Genomic DNA, 25,735 nt, shown 5'->3' on the forward strand with positions numbered 1-25,735 from the left:
GTTCACTCCCAACATGTCTCCTCTCTTTCTTTGCCCCCAACCCCCACCCTCTCTTCCTCCTCCTTTTTGAGAGAGGGTCTTATATAGTCCTGCTTGGTGACCCTGAATGCCAAATGTAGCTTAGGGTATTAAAGACATGCCACCACACTTGTCTGCCTTAAAAAAAAAAAATTATTATTTAGTTCTAGCTGTGTGTCTCTACATATCTATATGTGCACCATATATGTATGCAGGTGCCCTAAAAGGTCAGAAGAGGACATGAGATTCCCCCAAACTGGAGTGGCAGGCAGTGGGCAACCTGATGTGGGTGCTGAGAACCAAACCTGTGTCCTCTGCAAGAGCAGCAAGTGTTTCTCTTTCCACCAGTCACTGAGACAAGGTTTCTCCATGTAGCTCTGGCTGTCTTGGAATTCAGACCAGAGATTGCCTGTCTTGCTTCCTGAGTGATTAAAGGTGTTAGCTGTCACCACCGGACTAGTACTCTTAACTGCCAGGTCATTTCTCCAGCCCCCAACACATTCACATTTTCTTCTTCACCCTGCACATTTATTTAGTATTTTACTGAAAACTGTGCTAAGCATTCTGGGCTACAAATAAGATAAACCAAAATCCCTCCTTGTGATAGACACTAAATTAACCAAATGTTTTGAAAAGGAGGAAATGGCTTTTGTGGTAAGAAGTTTTGACCTTCCCACCTCTTCCCTTGTCATCAGGGGAGGGCATATTCTTTTTTTTTTTTTGGTTTTTCCAGACAGGGTTTCTCTGTGTAGCCCTGTCTGTCCTGGAACTCACTTTGTAGACCAGGCTGGCCTCGAACTCAGAAATCTGCCTGCCTCTGCCTCCTGAGTGCTGGGATTAAAGGCGTGCGCCACCACTCCCAGCAAAACTGCATATTCTTTTCTCAAGTACTTTGACATGAACTAGTTAGGTGTGGGCACTATTGCTCACATGAAGGTGAGCAAGACACCATCTGAGTTTGCAGAGTTTGAAGGGAATTAAGATATTGGGGACACAAAAAGAGATGATATAAGTCACGTGCTCTTGGAGTCCAGAGAAGGGAATGGCTCCTAGCTATAAAGGTATCCAACTTTGAGATTAACAGGGAGCAGAACTTCCTTCCTGGATTGCCTGAAGGAGAGTACGGGATACTAAATGGAGCCCTTCCTTCCCTGTAGTATGTGTACATCTGTGTTACCTATGAGACAGCCAAAGTAAATCCCACTGCAAGTCAGACTTCAGTGGCAGTCTCCCACTACTCAGCAGTAGAACTGGTCATGGAAGCCTAGTGTCCAGAGAATATATCAGAAACAAACCTCTATTCAAAGAAAAGGGGGTGAGCCTAAAAGGAAGCCCCTGCACTCCAGCTGCACTGGTAATACCCATCTACTTCCAGGGTTCCCTGTCAAGTGAGTCAAGCCTTTCTGTAGCTGGCTGCCTCCTGCTTCACTCCCACCCCCATCCTCCAAAGCCTGGCTCTCCTGTGATATGGAGGAACTCACTGGTCTCCATGGTTACAGTAACCCACTGGTATAGGAGGAGCCAAATGGAGTGCAAGGCTGGCAATGTGAGCTTTCCCCAGCCCTTGGCACCATGTGGTACTGGTATGTTGGCTGCTTGACTGTCTCTGGAAGGAAGGGGTTAAGGCACTCACACGAAGGGAAGTGCCCTGGTGGGATCACCTTAATTTTCCTTTGCACTATACAGTGGGCAGCAGCGTGGCTGCCCTCTCTCTTAAATGCCTCTTGGAAAGTGGCTTCTTTTAGTCTTCTGCCTAATAGTGTTGCTATAGCAGGGATTTGACTTTTCCTTGTTCTAGAAGGAATTCAAGGGTAGTGAGAATCAGCTCAGCTACAGTGATATTTGCAGTCAAGTTCTTGAAGATGATAGTTCTCTACACAGCAGTAGAACTAGTCATGGAAGCCCAGAGTCCAGAGAATATATCAGAAACAAAGAAAAGGGGGTGACCTAAGAGGAAGCCCCTGTAGTCCAGCAGCACTGGTAATACCCATCTACTTCCTATGAGTGGGAAGCAGAAGTAAAAAGAGATAACCAAAAACATTACCAAGAGCTGAGCAGTGGTGGCGCACGCCTTTAATCCCAGTACTTGGAAGGCAGAGGCAGGTGGATTTCTGAGTTCGAGGCCAGCCTGGTCTACAGAGTGAGTTCCAGGACAGACAGGACTACACAGAGAAACCCTGTCTTGAAAAACCAAAAAGAAAAGAAAAAAGAAAAGAAAAGAAAAGAAAACATTACCAAGGCATTACTGAAAACCCGGTACTGTGACAAGCGTGGATATTCTCTCGAGCCTGTGAAAAGGGCATCCTTCTTTAGGTTCCAATTTAGAAGACTCACCGTAACCCAGCTTTGGCATGGTCAGCCTAGTCAGTAGCAGAGATTTGGCTTGCTCCTGAGCCCTGCCTGTTCTCGTGCCACTTGTTAATATACAGTTGGGCACAGTCTAGGTACCTTCTCACTTTGATTCAAGAAGACAGGTGCCCAAGCTCAGTGGACTTTTGCAGATGGGTTGATGTTTTATAATGGCTTTCTGAGTACCAGTAGCCCACGAGACAAATGAACAGATTCAGGGATGAGATGGGACTAGAAACTTGTGTGTGCTCTGGGTGCACAGTAGAATTCCTAGTGCACTGAGAGGAGTCTATTATCTCTAGTGACCCTGAAGACTAGAGGCTGAGGATTATTGGTCGTTATGGCTATCAGGCATGAAAGGGGTGAAGAGGCTCTCAGCTCACTTCATGCTGCCTACTCTTCCCAGGCAGGCTCTGACCGCTGCTATGAGGCTTTGTGACCTGCAGGCATCTCTCACTGCTAGGTCTCCTGCTGTTCTCTCTGCTGTGGGATGAGGGTTGTAGCACAGAAACTGTGGATGAGTAAACCACATTGATAGCTTCAGTTGCGTGGTCTGCTGGTACTCACAGTCAAGTAGGCATCTACCGTAGCTGAAGAAAGCAAGCAGCTCTTTGAAGACTTGTTACAACAGAATGATAGGGGAATGGAGGTGTTCTCCAAGTTAACATATCTCAAGGAATTTGAGGGGAGAGCTTCCTACAAGGAAGTACAGAGCACAGTTTTTATGTTCTCTACTACCCAGAATGCTCCTGGTATATGGACTATTGGCAGTTGAGAACGACAGTTAAGCCTGTGAACTTGTTCTAGCCCCATAACTTCATCTGAGTCCTATCCCATTTCTTCAGAGCTTCTCTCTTAGAAGGTCAGTGCTTGGTACTTCAGGTGACAAAACTCCAGTTTCCCACACCAATTCTGCCACATTGCAAAGCAAATTGGGAAAATGAAGCTGTTTGCTATCGCCCTGACTTAGGAGTCTGCCAGTGGCTGGAAAGGATAGGGCAAGCTTGAGTCCAGGATCTATCCTACTTTCTTTCCTGAGACCAGGACCTACTGGGGAGGGTGAGAGAAGGGGTGCTCCAGGACAGCACCCTCCGGCAGTCCTTACCTCTGGTCAGTCCCTGAGCCTCCCAGATGGGGTTGGTTTCGCCTGTGGGGGCTGGGGGGGGGGTGAGACCAAATCTCCATCAAGAAAGGTTTGGGCAAGATGGGGAAAGGGGCCTGACTTGAACAGTGGGTGCTGCTGTAGTAAGAAAGGCAAATGCCCTTGGACTCTACCCCCAACTCTGCACTGAGAGGTTGGGGAACCCTGGGCATGTTTTGTAATCTGTAGCAGTTTCTTGATGGAAAAGGAGGCTTATAGAGACAACTTTAGAATTTTGATTTCTTTTTAAAAACATACAAATATGGCCGGGTGTGGTGACACACACCTTTAATCCCAGCACTTGGGAGGCAGAGGCAGGCGGATTTCTGAGTTCAAGGCCAGCCTGGTCTACAAAGTGAGTTCCAGGACAGCCAGGGCTATACAGAGAAACCCTGTCTTGAAAAAACAAAACAAAACAACAACAAAAAAAGAAATATAAGAATATGTTTTTCAAGCTGGGCAGTGGTGGCACACATCTTTAATCCCAGCACTGGGGAGGCAGAGGCAGGTGGATTTCTGAGTTCCAGGCCAGCCTGGTCTACAGAGTGAGTTCCAGGACAGCCAGGGCTACACAGAGAAACCCTGTCTCAAAAAAACCAAAAAAATAAAAGATAAAAATAAATAAAATAATGTGGGGGGTGGTTGGGGGGGTGTATGTTTTCGTTTTAATTCTAGTGGGGAGGTAATGGGCCTGCTTCAGTCTGTCCACAGCAGCTGAGTATGATTTGCCTCGTGCTCTAGCAGGGGTGTGATTTTTGCCAGCTGCAGATAGTTTCTGTGATTTTTTGATATTTGGAATTCTGGGACTTTATTTAGAGGGATATAAATGCTAGGGCTCCAAGAGGTAGGTGACATGGGTGGGGTGAGCGGGTTGTTGGTTGATTGGTTAGTTGTTGTTGGTGGTTCTGGTTTTTGCAGTTTGCTAAGTAGTTGGGTACAAAGAAGAAACAAGAAGTTAGATTGCTGGCAAACTGATGCCCCTAAGGCATCCCTAGCAGGAAGTACTCTAAAAGTAACATTGCCCACCTTCTGCCCCTTGACTTGACTTTATTCAGGGATCTCTTTCCTTTCTCTGTCCTTTTTTCTCCTATCTAGTGTTAGGGGATTGAAAGAGTGGAAGAAAAGGCATGGAGAAGGGAGGAAGAAAGAAGAACCTACAAAGTAGCCAAACTCTGGCTACAGACACTGGCTGTATGGTAGACATTTCTACTCTCCTGAGTGGCATGGTCTCTCGGAGGTATGCTTAGGTGCCAGGAGGACAAAGAGGAAACCTTGGATGTTCCCAGAAGAGTCAATGGATAACCAAGATGAGGTTTACAGAACTGTTAACAAGAAAGACCCTAGCCTGGAGTGCTGCAGAGAGCAGCAAAGAGGCTGCAGGTGTGACACGGGTGAGCTGGCAATGGCAGGAATGAGAAATTCGCTCCAATGTCACCCAAGTGCAGATCGATCATAGCAATTTTGTTGTTTGGTGCTTAAGGTGAACAGGGGACCTTAAGGACAGATCTGCAGAAGCAGGACTAGAAAGAAGGGGGGACATTTAGATTGTTTCAGCCTTTGTGCAGAAGTTAGGGAGAAGACTTTCATTCTCTGTCATATGTAAGCCTTTTTTTGAGCCTATCCACCCTCAAGGGATTTCACATGTTCCCAGCCCTCCTGAAGTTGAACTGAAATGTTTGTCTTAGTGCAGCGTGCATTTTCTCAGGTTGAGTCCTGAGTTGGAGGAAATAGGAGGTCAAGTTGCCACTGAGATTACTGGGGTCTGCTTGCACCCAAACTGCATTGATACTGGGCAAGGTTTGTTGGTTGTCCTTCCGAGTTAGCGCATCTGAGTCACACGGTCTGCACCTTGTTAGAGGCCTTGTTGATCTGCCCCTACCCAGGTCTCTCTCGCTTGTTGTAGCAGGTGAGATAAGGGCTTTTAGGACAGCCCAGTCTGAAGTCTGCTCTTCACTCTCTCCAGCTGCTGTTACCCGCAGAGCACCTTGGGGAGGGTGGGGCAACCCACTTCCGGGGACGGAGGGAGGGGGAAGGGAGAAGGAAGTTGTTTTAAACCCGCCCTAGGTCTCCCTTCCTGCTCGCCCATCTCTTCCTGCTCCTTTCCTCCCAACTAACTTCTGATGTACCATCCTGGACTGTGCACTCTTTCTGACCACTCAGCCTTACCAAGCCATAGGCTTTGTCCCTGTAGCTCTCTCTGCCAAACCCAGTCTCTCTCTTTCTGTTAGTGGTGGTTTCGGTTGCGACACGGTCTAGGTTCTCAGGCGGGAACTGCTCTGCCTGGCTGCTACGCTTTTTACTGAGGAGGTGGTGGAAGGTGTCGCCTGGCCTGTGCCGGCTGAGTAAGGGTGGCTGGCTGAGCCGGCAGCCCCCGCCCTGGGCCTGGCTCATCCCCGTCTCTGTACTTTGCCCTCGCTGCCTGACAGGTTCTGCTGAATGGAAGTCGCTGGTAGTCCTTGTCCCCTTCTCCGGCTGGGTATGTTTTCCCCATTTTGCCCCTGGGGCTATCCTTTGAACAAAATCTTGGAAGAATTGCTAAGTGGAGTTGGGTACTGGCACCAGGCAGTCAGGTTCTCTGGAAGGGCATCTGGATGTCGAAGAGACATTAGCTATGAAGGAGAAAAGGGAAACAGGCAGATACCAAAAGATCTTTGGCCTCACCAGCCAGAGGCAAGGAAACAGGCTATAAAAAAAGGGGTATCATAGTGGGAGTCCAGTTGGGACCTAGGACAAGAGCCCAAAGGGCCCTTTCTTTACTCCTCCACCTCCCTTAAGCTTACTTACTCTCTGTTTGGCCAGGAAGTGCTTGCTCCCCCACCCCCATCCCCAGCACTAGTCTAGCCCTTCCCAGTCTGAGGAAGCCATGGTACACTGGAGGGCTGGCCCTGGGTGAGCCCCCAGAGCATGGCTTTTCAAGAGGAGAATAGTTGATGGCAGCCGCCAGTATTAGGGCAGGGGACCCTGCCTTACCGAGTCAGTGCTGACCTCTGGGGTGGAGGCTATCTTCTGGCACCATAAGCTTCCAGTCTGAAAGTCTCTGTGGGTCCAGTAGGTGGAAGATTCTGACGTCTGTCCATCACTAACCCCAGAGCGCTTTTGACTGTTGTTCTAGATTAGGTCTACTTAGAAACTATGAAGATGGCTTGAGAGCCACAGGGGTTTCTTTTACTGAGGAGGCTAGGGTATAATATGGGTCATATCTCTGGCGGTGTACATCCTGCTGTAGACAGGGAGACTGAGTATGGGGAGGGGAGCAGCACTTAGCCAGATCTTGCTTTGTGGTCCAGAAGAACAGCTAGTCTCTCCATAATGGCCACCCCACTCTTATCTTACCCCAGAGCAGCAGCAGGAGAGGGTGGGAGTTACCTTACTTGGGTCCTTGGTTCAAGAAGCAGTGCCTGCACAGTTTTACTTTCTACCATCTTTCCATGCTCTTCCCAATGGGTTCTCTCTCACCCTGTCCCCATTTCTCTGCTAGAAAGTATCTTGTGTAATGAAGAAATAGTGGTGTCAGAGAAATACTGGGTTAAGTCCTGAGAGCTCAGATCTGAAGAGGGGTTTGTTGACTGGAACAGAGAACCATGGAGCAGACACCAGAGCTGGCTTACTTCCTTGGGTCCTAATGAAGAGCCCTTTCTCCTCTGTGCTGGGGACCAGCCTTTCTCACAGGTGTCCTACCTGGGTGCCTGGCACCTCTCCTTTCTTCTTAAGAAAGCCTGTGATAGTCAACAAACAGCTCTGATTGCATTTCACCAGGCCTGGAGATTAGCAGGGGCCTTAGTTTGAACCCTTGTCACCCCTAAACATTTCTGTGAGACTATATTTGGCTTAGCAGACTCAGCTTAAGTCCAAAAGGTTACCGACAGGAGGACTTAAGAGTAGCATTTGGAGACATAATAGTTGCTTAAAAAACAAAAACCATTTTACAGCCTAGGTCAGCCTTTCTCTGACTTAGGCTGCCTGATGGTTGCTCTTTATTTAACATAGGATAAAACAGTTGACAAATGTTCTCTCATTTGCCAGTGAAAGGTAGGAAATGTTTTATTGCCACTTTACAGATAAGGAAACTAAAGTGAGGAGCTAGGGCTGGAACCTTCCTCTGTATGCTAGACAGCCCCCAGCATGAACGCCAGCACAGGTCATCTTGGGGTAGAATGCTCTCTCCTTTTTCAGGAAGAAGTCGATAGCAAGAACGTTAACCTGAGCTGAGTAGCAGTTAGGATCTGAACTCTGGGAGTTTGTGTCTACACTGCTCATCCTAACCCATAAGGAAGCAAGCACTCGGCAGGCTGATATGCTACTGCCTGAGGTGTAACAGTGAGCCCAGGGGAAACCTGGCTGGAGCTTTCTAGCTTGTGCTTCCCGGAGCGGCACAGGATCCAAGCTTGTTATGTTTATTTAGTGTGAGAATTTTAGGTTCTTGGGCTTCAGCCCTACCAAGTTCCTGCTGTCCTTGGTTTCTGCCCTTGGGCAAGGGATGTCACAGGAACTTACAGTAAAGGTTACCAAGGGGTAGAGCAGCGGCTCAGTGGCTAAGAGCCGCCTTGCTATTGGAGTGGACCTCAGATGACATGCTGCTTTATAACTGCCACAACTGTAGCTCCAGAGGAGCCACCTACCTCTTCTGACCTCAGGGGGATTATCCACACAGACAGGACATAAACTTAGGCACTCACACATACACATAATTTTTTTTTAAGTTGTTAAGGAAAGGGTCTGGTGTTAGATTGGTAGAGCACTTGCCTAATATATGAGAGATCTCAGGTTTAATCTCCAGCACCACAAAAAAGAAAATTGCCAAGGAATGCGCCCACTTAGCAGCTGAGACAGAGGGGAGGTTTCCAGTTGTTGGTGCCCTGAGGGCAGGGGGAGCACTGAATAGCAGTTTGGGGTGGGGGGTATGGGGCTAAGAAGAGGAGACATTAAAAGCTAGGCTTCTGAGACCTGTGGATGGTCTCAAAGTATCATTTAGAAATAGCTGCAGATAGAACTGCCTTTTTTTTTCCAAGTATGAGTCACAGGGCTCCTTGGAGACGGTTTCTGAAGCAGATTCTTGATCTCCTTGTCCAGCCTCTGCTGTGGATAGCTACAGATTGACAACAGTGGGACTTGAGGAATTGTAGCAGAGATGGCATTCCCTCTAGATAACTGTGACTCTGCACCTGCCTCTCTAGGTCTGTACATAGTGGCCAAGGGGGACCTTCACGGCTGGCCATGAGCAAGGGCTTCTGGGGTCTGAGTTAGCAAATCAGGAAAACTAGCACACAGCTGCTGCACAGAGGCCCTGGATTGACACTTTAGAGAAAAGGGCATTTTGTAAAGCCCACACACTTCTTGCCAAGGAACTTCAGGCAGTTCCCTGTGTTGAAGTCATGCCTTTTCTCTGTGGCTGCTGAAGGCTTCCCTTTGAGTCTGAAGGGATCTGAGGGAAGAAAGTGTGCCCGTAATCTCCAGTCACTCTGCTGCCCTCCTCACTGTCTCCCTGAAGACTCCAAGGTGGCTCTGCCTGGTTGTGGCTCAGGCTGTGGAACCAACTTGGCAGTGTGCTCAGGCGTTCTGAGAGGTGAATCAGGATTCAAAGCGGGGTGAGGGGTGGGGGGGTGGTAATTCCCCTTGACACTGGAGTATAATTCACCCATTCCAAGTACAGATGAGTGGCTTTTATTACATTTTGTGTTGTTTGCTTTCAAAACATTTTCGTTATCCCCAAAGAAATGCCATGCTCTTTACCTGTCACCTCAAATGTCCCTCTAGATAACTGTGACTCTGCACCTGCCTCTCTAGCTTTGTATATTCTATACAGTCAAAGAAGATGGTCCTTTGTGGCCAGCTGCTTTGTCCCTTTAGGATTCTTTGGAGCAATCAGTTCTCATTCCACTGTGTTGTCACATCCATCGGTTGATTGTTGATTTGTTTCCCCTTTTAGCATGGAGAATTATGACCATTCTCAATTCAGTGACCATTGGTGCACAGGAACGTCTTCATACGTATTTTCATTGAAACTATGCACTTTGTATGTAACTATTGCGGCTTCTCAGCTCATTTGCACCATTGAATACAGAAAGGAGAGCAGAGCAGGGCAGGCTACTTGCTGCACTACACAGACCAGTTGTTGTATTTATTCGTTGGACAGTGATTCTCTGAGTACTGTCAGGTGTGCGATGTGATGTGTCAGTGAATAAAGAATATTATAGACTGTCTCCGTGGGTTTCCAATCTCACTGGACACATCAATAAACAAATGTAAAGAATAAATAGTAGATGTTGATGCTAAGACCTGGGGGATGAGAACTTTGTAGTGGTTAGACCATGTGTTCCTGCAACTGAGAGCCAGCATTCTTGTAGTGTGAGCAGGGCAGTCAGAGACAAGGTCTCCCAGCTATGATGAGGGCAGAGACTCCACTAGGTTACTACTGGGGGCTAATAGTGGTTGGTGGTGCTGATGAGAGATAGCTCTGGTCCTGAGCACTGGTGTGTACAGGATCTTAGCCCTGAACCTTATGCTATGTGCCTTTGCAGTGAAAACTGGCTGTGATGCCTTCCCTTCTCTGTCTTCTTCCCCTGCCTTATGATTCCTTGTATTTCCTGCCAGTCTGCTTTGGAGTCTGCCCCTGCACCCAGACTCTTGCCGTTTCTTCAGAGTGGAGGGTTAGTGATAGACAGAACTAGAGGGGCAGCCTGTAAAGGCGTGTCTGTTTCCACCCTGCAGCCCACCTTGGGACACCTTGATTCCAAGCCCAGCAGTAAGTCCAACATGCTGCGGGGCCGCAACTCAGCCACCTCTGCTGACGAGCAGCCCCATATTGGCAACTACCGGCTCCTTAAGACCATTGGCAAGGGTAACTTTGCCAAGGTGAAGTTGGCCCGGCACATCCTGACGGGGAAAGAGGTGAGCACTGGGGTTGGGGCCATGGTAGCAGCTCCTAGCTGTTGACACTCCCAGCAGGCAGTGTTGAGACTGTTCCTACAGTTAGCCTCTTGTTTATCTGCAGAAGTGAGATCTGATAGCTATACTAGGGCCAAGCATGTAAAGGAGTAGAAAATGTGATGGAGAAAGTAGCACTAAGGCCTGGTTCAGTCTGCTCAAGAAAGTGATCTTGGGCTTTTTGTTTCCTGTTCAGGTAGCTGTGAAGATCATCGACAAGACCCAGCTGAACTCCTCCAGCCTACAGAAAGTGAGTCCCCACCCTGTGTCTCCCGTCCCTTCCTAAGGACAACCCCACAAAATCGCTTCCTTAAGACTCAACAGTCCCTTCAAGCCAGGTGGTGGTGGTATAAGAGACGGGAGTATCTCAGAGTTTGAGGCCAGCCTGGTCTACAGAGTGAGTTCCAGGACAGCCAGGGCTACACAGAGAAACCCTGACTTGAAAAACAAACACCCAAAAAACTTCTGCCCTTTCCCTGTGGTTCTGGTTGGGTTCCCTGTGGTAATTCTATCCAGTAGGCCTCCTGGCCACAAGCAAGGGCTCTTGTGAAGTCTTCCAGCTACTTGGTCTGGTCTGACCTACTTCCTGATCATGTTATCTCCTGGCCTGTGTCCAGGTCTCTGCAGAAACACATCTATAGCATTGCTAGAGGTATCTGCAGACCCAGACACTGAGTGATCAGTGGAGTGGCCCTAGAAGTTCAGGATAAGGAAGCAGAGCCTACCCCTGGACCTTTGCAGGCTCCATTTAAGAGAGGACCTTGGAAGACTTGAGTTCTAAGCCTGTGTATGTCAAGGTGCACAGATTAAATAGAGGCACTCTGCTTTATCCCCGATTTCTAGGCTTTCTTGCGGAATACTCATTTTGTGAGTAAGCAGCTTTAGCTAGGTAAAGTTGAACTTTTCTTCCCTTGTTGACTGAGGTCTTCCTTGGGTTGTAGGAGAACCCCCAATAGAAACATAACCCCTGTGCCAAAGAAACGTGTGCATGAGGAAAGAAGGGGTAACTTGCAGTACTGGAAGCACTGTGCCCTCATCATCCTGGGTTGACGGCGTTTAGGAGACGGGGCAGGGGGGTGGGTATGGAGTGCTACCCAGGCTAATGAGATTTCCTTTTGTCTTTCTACTGTATCTAACCCCTGCTCACTTTTTCTAAGATCTGGTTCTTAGGGCCAAGCAAGTTTTTTCATGAGCATATTACAGTGGCTAAATTAGAGGGACATAACCAGGTAAATAGCCACAATGATAGGAAAAAGGGTAGGAGCCAGAGACTGTTAGAGAGGGTACTGCTCCCGGAATCAGAATTGATAAAGTGGCTTCATTGGCATGCTAACAGCTAGATTTAAGGTGTTTACAAATTGTATTGTCCCTGAAGGGTTTTTGTTAGAACAGAAGCACTGCGATCATCACCAGATTGTTATCAGAGCTTGTGGAGAAAAGGAGGACGCATGTCCCTGCTACACTGGCTCCAGCCCTCCAGGCCTCGGAGCATTGCGGCTTACTGTTCGTTGTTGCTTACTCTGTTCATTTCCATTGACAACCAAGCCATCTCATTCCCTACCTCTTTTTTTCTCCCCACTTCTTTCTGATTGATTGTGCCAGACAAATAGAGGGGTTCTGTTTTTTTGTTTTTGTTTTCTTTTTTGAAACAGGATATTATATACCCAGACTACTCTTTGAGCTCACCACGTAGCTAAAGATATCCTTTAACGCCTGTTCCTCCTGCTTCCATCCCCAAGATGCAGAAATAAAGCCATTTAAAAAACCCTAACATACTTTGTTAGTAAAACCAGTTCAGACCAGTTAACTCTGCTTACATTTCTTCTTAGCAGTGTTCCTTACTTAACACTGGAGTTTTTAAAGACATTGGCCGCTCTAGGCTTAGGCTTTCCCATACCAAATGGATATGTTAGATATGGGAAAGTGACTACTGGCTCTGAGTACCATCTCAGGTCTGTCTCCCCATTGGTCACTCTGAGATGGTGGCCAAGACCTTTGCTTTTTTTTTTTTTTTTTTTTTTTTTTTTTCCAGCATACTGTTAGGTGAAAGAGGAGCAAGAAAAGCCTGGGTGGGCTCTGATGAAGTGGGGAGGTTGGATCAAGTTTCTTGTTGCAGTCAACCAAAGCTCTGGGACAATATTAAAGGGGGGGAAGCCAAAATTTTTTTTTTAATGGTTTATTTATTTAATTATTTATTACATGTGAGTACACTGTAGCTGTCTTCAGACACTCCAGAAGAGGGCGTCAGATCTCATTACGGGTGGTTGTGAGCCACCAAGTGGTTGCTGGGATTTGAATTCAGGACCTTTGGAAGAGCAGTCAGTGCTCTTAACCGCTGAGCCATCTTTCCAGCCCAGGGGAAGCCATTTTTAAACTATTCTATAAACTACATCCTGAATTAGGGCCCCAGACAAACCACGTCCCCACAAACCAACCAACCAGTTCTGTTCCTTGTATGAGTGCTGAAGCCTGGGAAGTTTGAGAACCCTCCTTCAGTTGTCTGTTGCCTGCAGGGAAGAGGTTCATCTCTGTCATCTCTCAGTATGGAAATGGATGGTTTGGAGCCCCTGATTTTGTTTTACAAAGGGAACATGAGTGTGTGGGAGTGGGTTTGATTAAAATTGGCATCAGCTATATATAGGTGTGGGTGGTTTCTTCTGTTACTACCTCAGAGACTCAGGAAAGAAAGGCCTATCCCCAGTGTAGGCCCTCTGACATCTTGATGTCAAAAGAGGACACAGTATCCCTGTGGAGCACCTCTCTGGTCACCAGGCCTGTTCCACGGTTTGGACTCTGAGCTGGCAGAGGAGCTCAGTGCTGAAAATCAAAGCCTCAGGCCCCTTCTCCTCTGCAGAGGCACCGGACTGCTGTTCTGAGGCTAGGTTTGCATGGGTGTAGAAGAGGGCAAGGTCTGAGCAATAAGCTAGTGAGTGAGCTAGCTCTGCTCCTTCCTTCACCCCTCTCTGCTCTCCTTCCCTCTCTCCATGGGTTTCAGCTTGGTTTCTTTAAGAGGAAGATCTGTTTGAGAGAGAGAGAGAGAGAGAGAGAGAGAGAGAGAGAGAGAGAGAAAGGGACCGACCCCCACTTGGACTCTAAAGGGACCTAAAGTCTATAGGCAGGCACAAAATGAACCCATGTGTCTTCTCTTCCAGCTGTTCCGAGAAGTAAGAATAATGAAGGTTTTGAATCATCCCAACATAGGTGAGAAGCATTGCCGTCCCTTTCTTCCTCCCCCTCATGGAGGCTCCACAGGCCTGCATCCACACAGCCATCCTTCTCCATAGCACATTGCCTTGTGGATTCTGTCCTGGAGGGTGTCAGACTGCTTCTGAAGGCTCAGCTCACAGTTGAGCTACATCTTGGCATTGTGAGCTGCCGTAAGGAATTTGGATGATTCGAGAGGTCCTTAGCAAGTCTGGACACAGAGTGTGTGCCTCCCGAGTCCCAACACAGCCCTTCTCTTGCAGTTAAGTTATTTGAAGTGATCGAGACTGAGAAGACTCTGTACCTGGTCATGGAGTATGCTAGTGGCGGTAGGTCTGACACCCTCACTGCCTTGCTCGGCTCCCATGTTCATCTCCCCTCCCTGCTCCTGCCCCCACCCACCCCACTCACTGCACTCCACCGGCTCCTCTCTCACAGGAGAGGTGTTTGATTACCTAGTGGCCCATGGCAGGATGAAAGAAAAAGAAGCTCGAGCCAAATTTCGCCAGGTGAGTGTGTCTCTACTCTGAGCTGAAGGCCCAGCTTTCCCTTTGGGGATCTGGCACAGGCGAGGAACCGCCTGAGCAGTTGGCCTTAGAAGAGGGTACTTCATCCTCTGCTTGTTTACATGATAACTTCAAAATAGGTCATCAGCAACAGTTCTGCCAGCCCCTGTGTTTCACTTTCAGACGCCAGGCTAACCCTTCTTCCTTCCTTTTAGATAGTGTCTGCTGTGCAGTACTGTCACCAGAAGTTTATTGTTCATCGAGATCTAAAGGTGAGGTGTGTTCATAATCCCTATGTCTTCCTGTGAGTCTGCGGGGTCCAGAAATTCCAGACATTGATATTTGTTTACTTACTTACTTACTTACTTACTTACTTACTTACTTGAGATGACCTGGAAGTATTTAGGAATGGCTCCCACCATAGCACTAGCAAGCACACATGCTTTATCCTTGTCAGCTCTCAGGTGTGACAAGAATACTCCAGGCTTTCCTGGTCCTTTTGGCAGCCTGGTAGCTGACCTGGGAAAGAGTGTGACTGTGACTCTAATATTACACTGTTCTCCAGACACATATGCATGTTATCTCTGTTAGCAAGGCACTCATATTTGCACTACCTATAAGTCAGCTCATTGCTGAAAGAACTTGCAAGCATGACCACGAGACATAGGCCTACTCTGAAGCTTTACATAGCTCCCAGGATCCCCAGACCTACACATTCCAGCTTTGAGCCTTCCTCCTGTCCAGCCTATCTGTGCTGACTGACGCTGCCCTGGAAGTGGAGACAGCTTGAAACTAGAGATGACTTTCTGGTGGCTCTCCCATTCCTCTCCATCCTGCCTGCGCCAGGGTCTTAGGGTTCTCTACCTGGTGCTCTGATGCTTACCATCTTCCCTCCCAGGCAGAAAACCTGCTCCTGGATGCTGATATGAACATCAAGATTGCAGACTTTGGCTTTAGCAACGAATTCACCTTTGGGAACAAGCTGGATACTTTCTGTGGCAGTCCTCCTTATGCTGCCCCAGAACTTTTCCAGGGCAAAAAGTATGATGGTCCTGAGGTCGACGTCTGGAGCCTGGGAGTCATCCTCTATACACTGGTCAGCGGATCCCTGCCTTTTGATGGACAGAACCTCAAGGTGCAGTGAAATGCAGGCTTCGATCATTTTATTTGTCATTTCCTTTCAGCCTCTGGTCTTATCTCTGCCCTCTCAGCTTCACTTGTCCACTTTTTTCTCAAGCAAGAACTTGAGAGAAAGACCCGCCAAGAAAAATGCAGTTAAATAATCTTGCATGCTAGAAATGGTGGCCAATCCCAGCAGGCCAGGGCAGGAAGACTCGGAGATATCTCAAAAACCAACAAAAGGAGGCTGACAAGGTAGCTTAGTGGATACAACTTGATGCCCAGGACCCACACAGCAGAGGGAGACAACCCAACCTCCTGCAGGGTGTCCTTTGACCCCCACTCACTCTGTGGCACATACACATCCCATCCACAAAATGAATAAGTGCAATTTTTCTTTAGAAAAAAGGGTGTTAGACGGGCGTGGTGGCACACGCCTTTAATCCCAGCACTTGGGAAGCAGGTGAATCTCTTGAGTTTGAGGCCAGCCTGGTCTACAAAGTGAGTTCCAGAACAGCCAGGGCTACACAGAGAAACCCTGTCTCGAAAAAACCAAGAAAAAAGAAAAGAGGGTGTTTCACACATAGGCATTAAGAGTCTCAATCCTGTCTTGGAAGATAATCTGTGTCCACAAGGCCCATGACTGGCACGTAAGGCTTTGCTGCCTCATTTGTGATCTGAATTCTGTTTTCCAGTGTCTGCTTATCTGGATCTTGAGTAAGACTTACTCCCTTTCTAACCACAGGAGCTACGGGAACGGGTTCTGAGGGGGAAATACCGTATTCCGTTCTACATGTCCACGGACTGTGAAAATCTGCTTAAGAAATTTCTCATACTTAATCCTAGTAAGAGAGGCACTTTAGAGGTAAGCAGCCTAGAATCCAGTTGGCAAAAAAAATCCTGAGGTTCCCATGGAGACCCCCATGCTGAGTTTCCTCCCCCTTTGCACCTTGCCCTTCCCTCTGTTTCCTAGCAAATTATGAAAGATCGGTGGATGAACGTGGGGCATGAGGATGATGAGCTAAAGCCTTATGTGGAACCTCTCCCAGACTACAAGGACCCCCGGCGGACAGGTGAGGCCATGCTGGCTGGGAGCTAGAGCCTGCCCACACATGGAGACCAGCCTTAACTCTCCTCCCCTCCCCCAACCACCAGAGTTGATGGTGTCAATGGGTTACACACGGGAAGAGATCCAGGACTCGCTGGTAGGCCAGAGGTACAACGAAGTGATGGCTACCTATCTGCTCCTTGGCTACAAGAGCTCTGAGGTGCGTGTTTCCTGTTCTTATGCCCTGACCTGCCACCTGTACTGTGGGTGGCACTTAGTCTTTAGCCCCCCGGTGAGGGCAGAAGCCCAGTGTCATAAATACATATACCCTCTGCTTAATTAACGTGAGGCCTCAGCCATGGTGGATAAGGCCCTCAGTGGATGAGCAGGAGTCAGGAGAAAGGTTGGGCTTGGGCTCTAAAGGGTGAGTTGAGCTCATTGTATTGATCAGAAAGGGCTAAGGTGGTCTGGCTGGAAGTTCTGTGTTGGACCCAATCCCCTTTGTCTCTCTGTCTGTCTGAAACTGTCCATCTCTGGGTTTCTGTGTGTATCTGATTTACAGGAAGCTTCCCTAGTGTATTGCCTCTTATTTGGACTTGTATCTAAATATAAACGTTTCTTTGTGCCACAGGTCTGTCTTGGCTATGGATCTGGTAGCGTTATGATTATTCTTTTGCCAGTGTGGGTTCTAAGTGCCTATTTACATTCACAGCCTCCTAACCTGGTGGTGGCAGCGTCTCTCTTAGTTACCACTTCAACCTGTTTTAGAGATATCTCCGTGGTACCTGGTTTAAGCCCTGGTTTCTCTGTGGGAAGGGATGAGTCTCTTAGTCTGAGTGTGTATTCTTTTTGGCCTATATGCATCTTTGGGTAGGAAGGCATGAATTCATCCTCTCTGGGGAAATAACCAGCTTTCTGGCGTGGTCTGTCTGTCTGTCTGTCTTTGTCAGAGCATGTGTGAGCAGGAGCATCTGTCTCTACTAGTCTTGTAAGATGAAGCTTAATGTGAGCTTCTCTGGAAGGGCAGGGGAGGCGTGCAAGTGTGCCCATCTGGAGGTCTCCTCAGGACTCACACTCGCCTTTGAAGCCATGTTTCCCGTTCTTGCAGTTGGAAGGTGATACCATCACTTTGAAGCCCCGGCCTTCAGCTGATCTAACCAACAGCAGTGCCCCATCTCCATCCCACAAGGTTCAGCGCAGCGTCTCTGCCAACCCCAAGCAACGACGCTCCAGTGACCAGGGTATGTGCTCTTGGGAATCTCAAGTCAGGGACACCTTTATCTTGAACCCTTACAGGTTCTTTGGCTACGCTTCATTTCTGGTTTAGCTCCTTCGTAATAGCATGGCCATGGACAGGTTAATAATTTCCCTCCATTTACATATGAAATGGAGCTATGATGCAAGAAAATGCCAAACACACAGTGGGTCTGCAGGAGACCTTTAGTCTTACCCATTTTACATCGCCCCATAGCCGTCCCTGCCATTCCCACCTCGAATTCCTACTCTAAGAAGACTCAGAGTAACAACGCAGAAAATAAGCGGCCTGAGGAAGAGACAGGGCGGAAAGCCAGCAGCACCGCCAAAGTGCCTGCCAGCCCTCTGCCTGGCCTGGACAGGAAGAAGACCACTCCTACCCCCTCCACAGTAAGCCATGAGCTACTACCCTCTAGCCCTGGCCTCCCTCCTGTCCACTGATCTTCCTTGCTGAAGCCTGGCCTTTGGCTGTACCTGAGCTTACTGTAGAAAGTGGGCTACAGAGCAACTTGGGACAAGGGCATCCAGTGGTCCTGGGGAAGAGTCTGACTGGACAACACTGGTTCCTGTGACACAGTACTTGCCCTCCATTTCCCACAGAACAGCGTCCTTTCCACCAGCACAAACCGAAGCAGGAACTCCCCACTTTTGGACAGGGCCAGCCTTGGCCAGGCCTCTATCCAGAATGGTAAAGACAGGTGAGTATCTGGACTGCTTACCATGCTCTTGGGGGCCACATCACACAGTGGGCAGTGATCCCTGTCAGTAGCATCATGTGCCTCTCCAGAGCAGTGTCCCTGGAGTCCTGTCCTGGCTCTGTTCAGTCTAGCCATCCACCTTCCCTCCCTTCTCCATGCCATCCCTCCTGTCCTCTTATCCTTGACGTTGCCAAGCATAGGGTACCAGTGAGCAGCGCGTTAAACTTTCTGGTTCTTGATCATGGCTAAGTCTAGAGTTGCTCATCTGTCTAGGTACATGGCTTTGTGTTTGGGACCCCAGCTCAGGACAGAGCCCAGAGTACTCATCTGAGGGTCTCCCTGCTGAGGGCTTCATTGTGGCCTCAGAAGCAAAGTTCCCCACCTTGCTTGCCACCTTGCTTGGTATGTTACAATCTGGCTCCACCTCTTTTGAGCTTAATGAAAGTTTCTTCTTAGTAACATCCTGTCCTTTGTACAGAGGGAAGAATCCTTGTTCTCACATTTTCTAGGAGACCAGTGTGGCCAGGACACAGTGACCTCCTGTCAGCTTTTCCTCATTTTGGGTTTTCTTTTCCCAGGCTCTGGCCTAGCTGGTTGCTCACTCACAGAGCCCTCTACTTACAATGGCTTTTCCTTAGCTCTCCCTGCCCGGAGCTGCTCTCAGGGCCTGACCTGCATCTGCGAGGCTCCAGCTCTGACTCTCTCTGGCCCTGCCCTGCTTCCTAACCCAGGCGCTCTGTCTCCCCATAACCCGGGCCTCTCGCTGCTTTTGTCTCCTAGCCTAACCATGCCAGGGTCCCGGGCCTCCACGGCTTCTGCTTCTGCCGCAGTCTCTGCGGCCCGGCCCCGCCAGCACCAGAAATCCATGTCTGCCTCCGTACACCCCAACAAGGCCTCTGGGTTGCCCCCCACGGACAGTAACTGTGAGGTGCCTCGGCCCAGGCAAGTGTGCTGGGGTAGCTGATGCACATGTCCCCTGGCCTGTCCCACCCCTGCCCTGCAGTCTCTTCTCACCTGGAGGTACTGCCTCGTTTTTGTCAGCTTAGCTACAAGAAAATAGCTCTGTTTATACCCCCATGATCCTAGGACACAGATAATGTGATAGTAAGGCCTTTTCCTCAGTCCTCAGCAGGGGTGCAGGAAGCTGTCCTGGAGCTCCAGGTGGAAGGCAAAAAGCCAGAGAGCTCGGTACCTCCTTAGCTTTCCTTAGGGATAGACAGTTATTCTCATTGTCTCCTTGTAGGTCCAGGGCCAGCTCTATCCAGCCTGTACTGCTTGCATACATGGGTCCTCCTGTCTCCCCTCCCTCCCTCCCTGCACCATCTCACTACTGTCCTCAGTGGTCAGTCCCTTCCGTCTGTGTCCTCTGTGATGGCTGCTTCCTGCCCTAGCGCTCCCCGTCCCCGTCCCCGGGACTGGTGTGCTTAGTGCTGGTGCCTCCCTGTTCCTTACATACGCTTTGCCCCTATCTCTCTCCATAGCACAGCCCCCCAGCGCGTCCCTGTCGCCTCCCCCTCCGCCCACAACATCAGCAGCAGTAGTGGAGCCCCAGACCGAACTAATTTCCCACGAGGTGTGTCCAGTCGAAGCACCTTCCATGCTGGGCAGCTCCGACAGGTGCGGGACCAGCAGAATCTACCCTACGGTGTGACCCCAGCGTCTCCCTCTGGCCATAGCCAGGGCCGGCGGGGGGCCTCTGGCAGCATCTTCAGCAAGTTCACCTCCAAGTTTGTCCGCAGGTGAGAGGGGCTGGGAGCAGACCTTCCCACTTGCATGGTGGTTGGGATGGAGATAACAGAGCTGGGATTGGGGCCTCAGCAGGACTGAAAAATAGAGTTGTTTTCAACATCTCAGGCACCTAGACTCATCCTCTTAGGCCTTTCCCCAGCTCTTCTCAGGCACCCCTCATTCGATGGCCCCAAGCAGATGGGCGATGCCGCCTCCTCTCTAGGGGAGTGTGAACTCAGATGCTAAAATAAAAGCCCCCTCTTCTCTCCTGGGTTCCCATGGAAACTTATATTTGGTGACGCAGCTGCAAAGTCATGAGGCATGAGCCAGGCTGGGTTGACAAGATTTTCCTAGTCTATTCTTGCCCCCTTTGACCTCCTTCCCCTGTTTGCCCTCCCACAGGTAGATAATGTCTGGCTCTAACTATATTCTTCTGCCCCAGGGTTTCCCAGGGCAAAGCCCACAAATAAACTGGCTGCTGAGGGCTGCAGTGGCCTCTCGTGCAGCTCCAGGGTTCCCGTGCCTTCCTGGCCTAGACCCAGGTGGGGAATCTCTTCATGAGCCTCTCATGCCTGAGCCCTCATCGTAAAGAGGAGTGGTTTAAGGTGGCTTGGGATCTCCTGGGGTACTTTGTTCCCCTTTGTACCCTGCAGTCTACACTGCTGAGAGCCAGGTGGGGTCTTTGAGAGCAGACCTACTCACCTGCTGCTCATCCCTTTACGGATCCAAGCCACAAGTCATGGGGGAGGCTGCAGGGCGAACAGAGCTCAAGCAGGACTCTAGGCTCGCTGAGCGGCTCTTCTACAACTGGGGAGACCCTAGAACCTGGAAAGCCCACCCCCACCTGCTGTCCACACACCGTCTTGTTGGTTTTTTGTTTTCTGTTTGTTTGTTTGATTGGGGTTGGGTTTTCTGTTTGTTTTTTGGATTTTTTGGTTTCGTTTTTTGTTTTATTTCCTTTTTTATTTTGTCTTTTTTGTTTGTTTTTTTTAGAAATCTGTCTTTCAGGTTTGCCAGAAGGTAGGCGTTGAGCCCTCTCTGTGTGTCTGTCTGTCGGTCTGTCTGTCGGTCCTGCCTCCATCACTAACTCCCCCATTGGCTGATGCTTCCTGTCTTTCCGCTGACCTTGTCTATGTGGACCTCTGTCTGCTATCTTAAAGGGATGATGACTTCTCTGGTGGGGCCACAGCCCTAAGCTGATCCTTCTGCCCCTGCCCTTCACACTGGCAGGACTTGGAATACATGGTCCCCTGAGAGGACATTTTAGGTCCCTCGGAGCAAATGGCTTTGAAAGTGAGAGGCCTCCCTTGGTCTGCAGGTGCTTGTCCTCAGAAGAGAAGAGACCTCAGGGACTCTGTCTCCCTTTAAGATTGTCTCCTCCTTTAAGATTGTCTCCTCGTACCTGCCCAGGTTTGGGTCATATTGGGCTCCTTCCCCTTGTTGTGTGCATGCGCTACAAGTAAGCTCCACGGGGTTGAGGCGCATCTGGAATGGCGTCTCATTTCGGGGTGTCCTGGGCTCGCTGAACCTCAGGGCTGTGACCTGTCTCCCATGGACTGTGGAGGTACTACAGGGACATTAGGGTCCCTTGGCTAGTCTGACTCCTCCAGGCCCCCCAAACCTTTGCCTCATAGATGTAGTATAGCACCCCCTTCTGGTGGATGCTGCAGAACTGACCCAGCCCACCCTGGCATAGCATCTGGGCGCTCACGCTGCTCTCCTCTGGGCTGTTTCCTCCAGATGTCGCCTGAGCCTGCCAAAGAGCCAAGAGCTGGATATTCTCAGGCAGGGGTCATTCTGCCGCCAGGCCCTGGTGGAACAGCAGGAGGCCCACACCCTGCTCCTGCATCTCCCTTCCTGGGACAGAGCCTGGCTTGTTCAGCCTGGCCATGTCCTCTGCAGGCCTAGGTACGCCAGGTTCTAAGCTGCAGACCGAGGGCCAGATTGGGAACTCTGGATTTGCCTGGCAGGTGTATTGGCTCCCCAGCTGAGGGAGAAATGGGCCAGATGTGATCTTGAGATATCCCTGCCTACCCACCTCACCCCAGCTCACTGCATGGCTGGCAGGGGCTGCCCCACAGGGGCCTGGAGAGAGCAGCTGGAGCCCTTCCTTTGTACACTCGGGCCCTGCTCACAGTGTGCTCATTGGCATCTGTGTCTTGTGTCTTCCTGCTCCTTTTACATGTGCTGCTGCTGCTCTCTCCTCCTTCTCGTCCCTCCTCTTCCCTGTAGCCCCCAGTATTCCAGCTCTGGGCACTCATCTTCCTGGCAGGAGCTGGAGAAGCCGCTCAGCAGGGCCAGACCTCTTTCTCACCTCCCTAGAGCCCTGCCCAGCCCTTGCTTTGTGTGAGCAGCCAGCCTGGCAGCCAGCAGTAGGGGAGTCAGCACAGTGTCCTTGCCCACTGGGCCACAGGCACCAGACCCAGGTGTCTGCCTGACAACAGTTTTGACACAGTAAGCCTCTTAGGAGGCTTTCCGCCTTCTAAGACGGACATTATGGCCTTTACCTCCATCTTCAAAAAATGACACCCCAGTTATTGGCACGGAAATTTGCTCCCAGCCCTCATTCCAGTAGCAGGCTTGAGCCTGGGTGGATGATGGAAGGGAAGCTGCTGGTGTTGGGTCATGTGCCTGCACAGCCACACCCTCTTCCCCCAGAGCTGGGGCTCCTTCCACCAGCACTGATCTCTGGGAATGTGGGGAGGGACAGCCCCCTTGGGGTTCCTTGTCAGGGGCAGTCAGGCTGCCAGTATGAGGCACTGCAGCGTTGGCCTGCAGGTGACTGGCAAGTAGCATTTGGGCGTGGGTCCTGCCCATCCACTGGTGGCATGTCCCCAGACCCAACCTCACCTGGGTCTGCAGGGTGGAAGGAGCGAGAGATCCCAGACTAAACTCTTCCTCGCTCTGTTTTTTGAGGAACCTGAATGAACCTGAAAGCAAAGACCGAGTGGAGACGCTCAGGTGAGAGGGCTGGAGCCAGCCCAGGCCACCGGGCCTGCCACAGCCTCCTGCTCCTCTCTTCCTCTTGCCGTTGGCTTTCTCTGGCAATTCTGCCCTGCCTCCTTCTTGAGGGCTCCCTTTCCTCAGAAAATTTCCCTTTCTCACATGTACCTGCAGTAGTTCTGGACCCTGCTTGGGTCCTGGTGCATTATGGATCCAGAGCCCTGGCAGGGAGGGGTTCCTACTCCAGGTTCCTACCCCTGCTGGCCTTGCTGCTCAGCCTCTGCCTCAGCCTCATGGAGGACAGTCTGCTTGGTGCTGCTCAGTGCACTTGTTTCCTGCCTGATCCCCTAAAGAACCAGTCACAGCATGGACTGTCACCCACCCCAGCTGGCCTCTTCTCACCCCTCCATCCTGAGAGACAAGAGCCAGAGGCCTCCCATGTCCCAAGTGCCACACAGGACAAGGGACGAGCTGCTCCCTCTTCGGCTGCTGCTGCACTCTTTCCTGCTTTCCTCTGGTCTCAGGGTCTGTCTGCCAGGGTGGTTCTCTATGGGTGGGATGCTCAGCTCCCATCTTATGCCTCCCTCTGCCCTCTCCACAGACCTCACGTGGTAGGCAGTGGAGGCACTGACAAGGACAAGGAGGAATTTCGGGAGGCCAAGCCTCGCTCCCTGCGCTTCACCTGGAGCATGAAGACCACGAGCTCTATGGAGCCCAATGAGATGATGCGGGAGATCCGCAAGGTGCTGGACGCCAACAGCTGCCAAAGTGAGCTGCACGAGCGGTACATGCTGCTGTGCGTGCATGGCACACCAGGCCACGAGAACTTTGTGCAGTGGGAGATGGAGGTGTGCAAACTGCCCCGGCTGTCTCTCAACGGTGTTCGGTTTAAGCGGATATCGGGCACTTCCATGGCCTTCAAAAACATTGCCTCCAAAATAGCCAATGAGCTGAAGCTTTAACAGGCTGTCAGGAGGGGCAGCAGAGGCCCACCAGTGGACTTGGCTGCTTGGGCCAACCCTGCATCCCCCTGGGAGAAACTGCAGGATGAATTGGTGTGTCTCCCCTGCTGGCACTTGTCCCCTTCCAGGCCCTTCTCAGTTTTTTCTTCCATGTTTGTGGGGGATGGGAAGTGGTTCTTCTCCCTCCCACATTCACCCCTGCCCAGAAGTCCCTCCCTTCCCCTTTCCCCCTACAGGAGGCAAAGGAAGGGGAGGGGGCTGGGGGGGGCAGGGCTCCCCCTCGGTACTGCGGTTGCACAGAGTATTTCGCCTAAACCAAGAAAATTTTTATTACCAAAAAAGAAAAAAAAGAAAAAAAAATCCCAGCGGCCACCTTTCCTCCCTGCCCCATTGGGACAGTCAAGACTGGATCTGTGGGGCTCCTGGGAGGGTGGCTCAGGGCTGGAACACTCTCAGGCAAGAGTGGTGGAGTTCCCTGGCAGGCCCTCCGCCAGGCCCTCTTTGGGCTTCTCCCCTCTCCCCACTTCTTTCCCCCTTCAAGCGACCCACCAGAGGTGGCCTTCCCTGCCCCCAAGCCCTTGGGCTTACAGGCCTTTACAGTGAGGCCCAGTGGGGTACTGCACAGCCCTGGAGAGGGTGGGCGGTGGGACCCTGGCTCCCTCCACACCATATCCTCTGTCCTTCCCCAGAGCTGGGCACTTCCTTCCATGAGCTGCTGTGGGGATATGGTTCCCCTCCTCAGAAGTCTGTGCCATCTTCAGGCGGGCTGACCCCAGTACTGGTAGAGGGGAGGGGAATGGGCCATGGGCTCTCAGCCCCCAGGGGGCAGCTTGGGAACAGGGACACAGCTTCTCCGTTCTGGGAGTCTTTGTCTGAAAGCACAGCCCCTCACCATCCCCCTACTGCTTCCCCTTCCTTGGCATTAATCTGGGCACCGTTCTCATCTCACAGCCTTGCCTTTTCTTCCTGGCATTGCCGCCCCTCCTCTCAGGAGACTGTCCAGGGCCTCCATGGCTGCCTGGCGGAAGGCTGGATTGGGCGGCAGGGCCAGGAGTCTCTTGTCCTCCACAGGGTGGGGCAAAGTAACTCCTGCTTGCTAACCTCTGAGGCCAGTGTGTGAATGGGTGGCTGTAGGCGCTTGGCTGGTGGTGGCCACTGCATCCCTTAATTTATTTCTCTGCTGTTTCAGTTCTTGAGAAATTGGGGAAGTCCTACAGAGGCTGCCCCTGCCCTCACCTGAGTTGTACATTTTTTTTTTTTTGTGATGGGTTATTTTTTATTTTTATTATTATTATTGTTTTTTTTGTTTTGTTTTTTGTTTTTGATTTATGACAATTCCACTCTTGGCCCCAGTTGTTGTCCTGTCACTCCCTCCCCTGTCCATCACCCTGGCTCCCAGACCAGGCTCAGCAACACTTGGAGTCTTGGGTTCCAGGAATAAACCTTGCCAACCTCAACCCTCCAGCCCCGTGCTCCACTGGCTATGGCTCAGACCAAGGGCTCCTCCTCCCCCTCTTGCCCTATGGAACAGCCCGGGTGCTCCAAGGGGGCCAGGAGGGCATGGCTTGGCTCCCAAGATAAGGGGTCGGGGCCAGGACACCCAGGCAAGGTGGCCCCTCCCTGCCTAGCCCCCTCTCCCCCACCCTGCACTTAGTTTCTCCTCTGGATCAAATATGTAATAAAGAGAATGTTTGGAATCTGAGCTGCTGCCTACTGTTCCTTCTCCCTGTTGGGCGAGGACCCAGTCCCCACCCCTGGGCAAGATGTGGCCCTGCCTGCCTGCCTGCCTGCCTGGCAGAAGAGAATTGGTTACTGTCTAGGTCCCGGTGGAGGCCAATGCT

General features: G+C 50.6%; 1 protein-coding gene across 13 annotated transcripts in view; it reads left to right on the forward strand.

Annotated features, from left to right (window-relative positions):
* Positions 1-25,596, forward strand: part of Mark2 (microtubule affinity regulating kinase 2) — a 67,028-nt gene extending 41,432 nt beyond the window's left edge. For 2 of the 13 annotated variants that reach the window (XM_085834084.1, XM_029472372.2), the window contains exons 2-20: positions 10,217-10,396; positions 10,629-10,682; positions 13,585-13,633; positions 13,900-13,965; positions 14,075-14,145; positions 14,358-14,414; positions 15,041-15,277; positions 16,007-16,126; positions 16,235-16,334; positions 16,417-16,529; positions 17,418-17,550; positions 17,781-17,953; positions 18,164-18,261; positions 19,042-19,203; positions 19,743-20,000; positions 20,983-21,009; positions 21,730-21,897; positions 22,906-22,950; positions 23,534-25,596. In XM_085834084.1, coding sequence (XP_085690210.1) covers positions 10,262-10,396; positions 10,629-10,682; positions 13,585-13,633; positions 13,900-13,965; positions 14,075-14,145; positions 14,358-14,414; positions 15,041-15,277; positions 16,007-16,126; positions 16,235-16,334; positions 16,417-16,529; positions 17,418-17,550; positions 17,781-17,953; positions 18,164-18,261; positions 19,042-19,203; positions 19,743-20,000; positions 20,983-21,009; positions 21,730-21,897; positions 22,906-22,950; positions 23,534-23,894 — 2,427 coding nt within the window. In that variant the 5' untranslated portion in view covers positions 10,217-10,261 and the 3' untranslated portion in view covers positions 23,895-25,596. Of the gene's footprint in view, positions 1-3,178; positions 3,230-4,632; positions 4,900-5,727; positions 5,985-8,665; positions 9,072-10,216; positions 10,397-10,628; positions 10,683-13,584; positions 13,634-13,899; positions 13,966-14,074; positions 14,146-14,357; positions 14,415-15,040; positions 15,278-16,006; positions 16,127-16,234; positions 16,335-16,416; positions 16,530-17,417; positions 17,551-17,780; positions 17,954-18,163; positions 18,262-19,041; positions 19,204-19,742; positions 20,001-20,982; positions 21,010-21,729; positions 21,898-22,905; positions 22,951-23,533 lie in introns of those variants that run through there. The other 11 variants (XM_021152038.3, XM_021152035.3, XM_021152049.3 and 8 more) reach the window with 11 other exon arrangements.
* The last annotated feature ends 139 nt before the right edge of the window (positions 25,597-25,735 follow it).

This window comes from Mus caroli, unplaced genomic scaffold (genome assembly GCF_978045245.1).
Source record: "Mus caroli unplaced genomic scaffold, Mus_caroli_1 scaffold_20, whole genome shotgun sequence".
Lineage (NCBI taxonomy): Eukaryota > Metazoa > Chordata > Mammalia > Rodentia > Muridae > Mus > Mus caroli.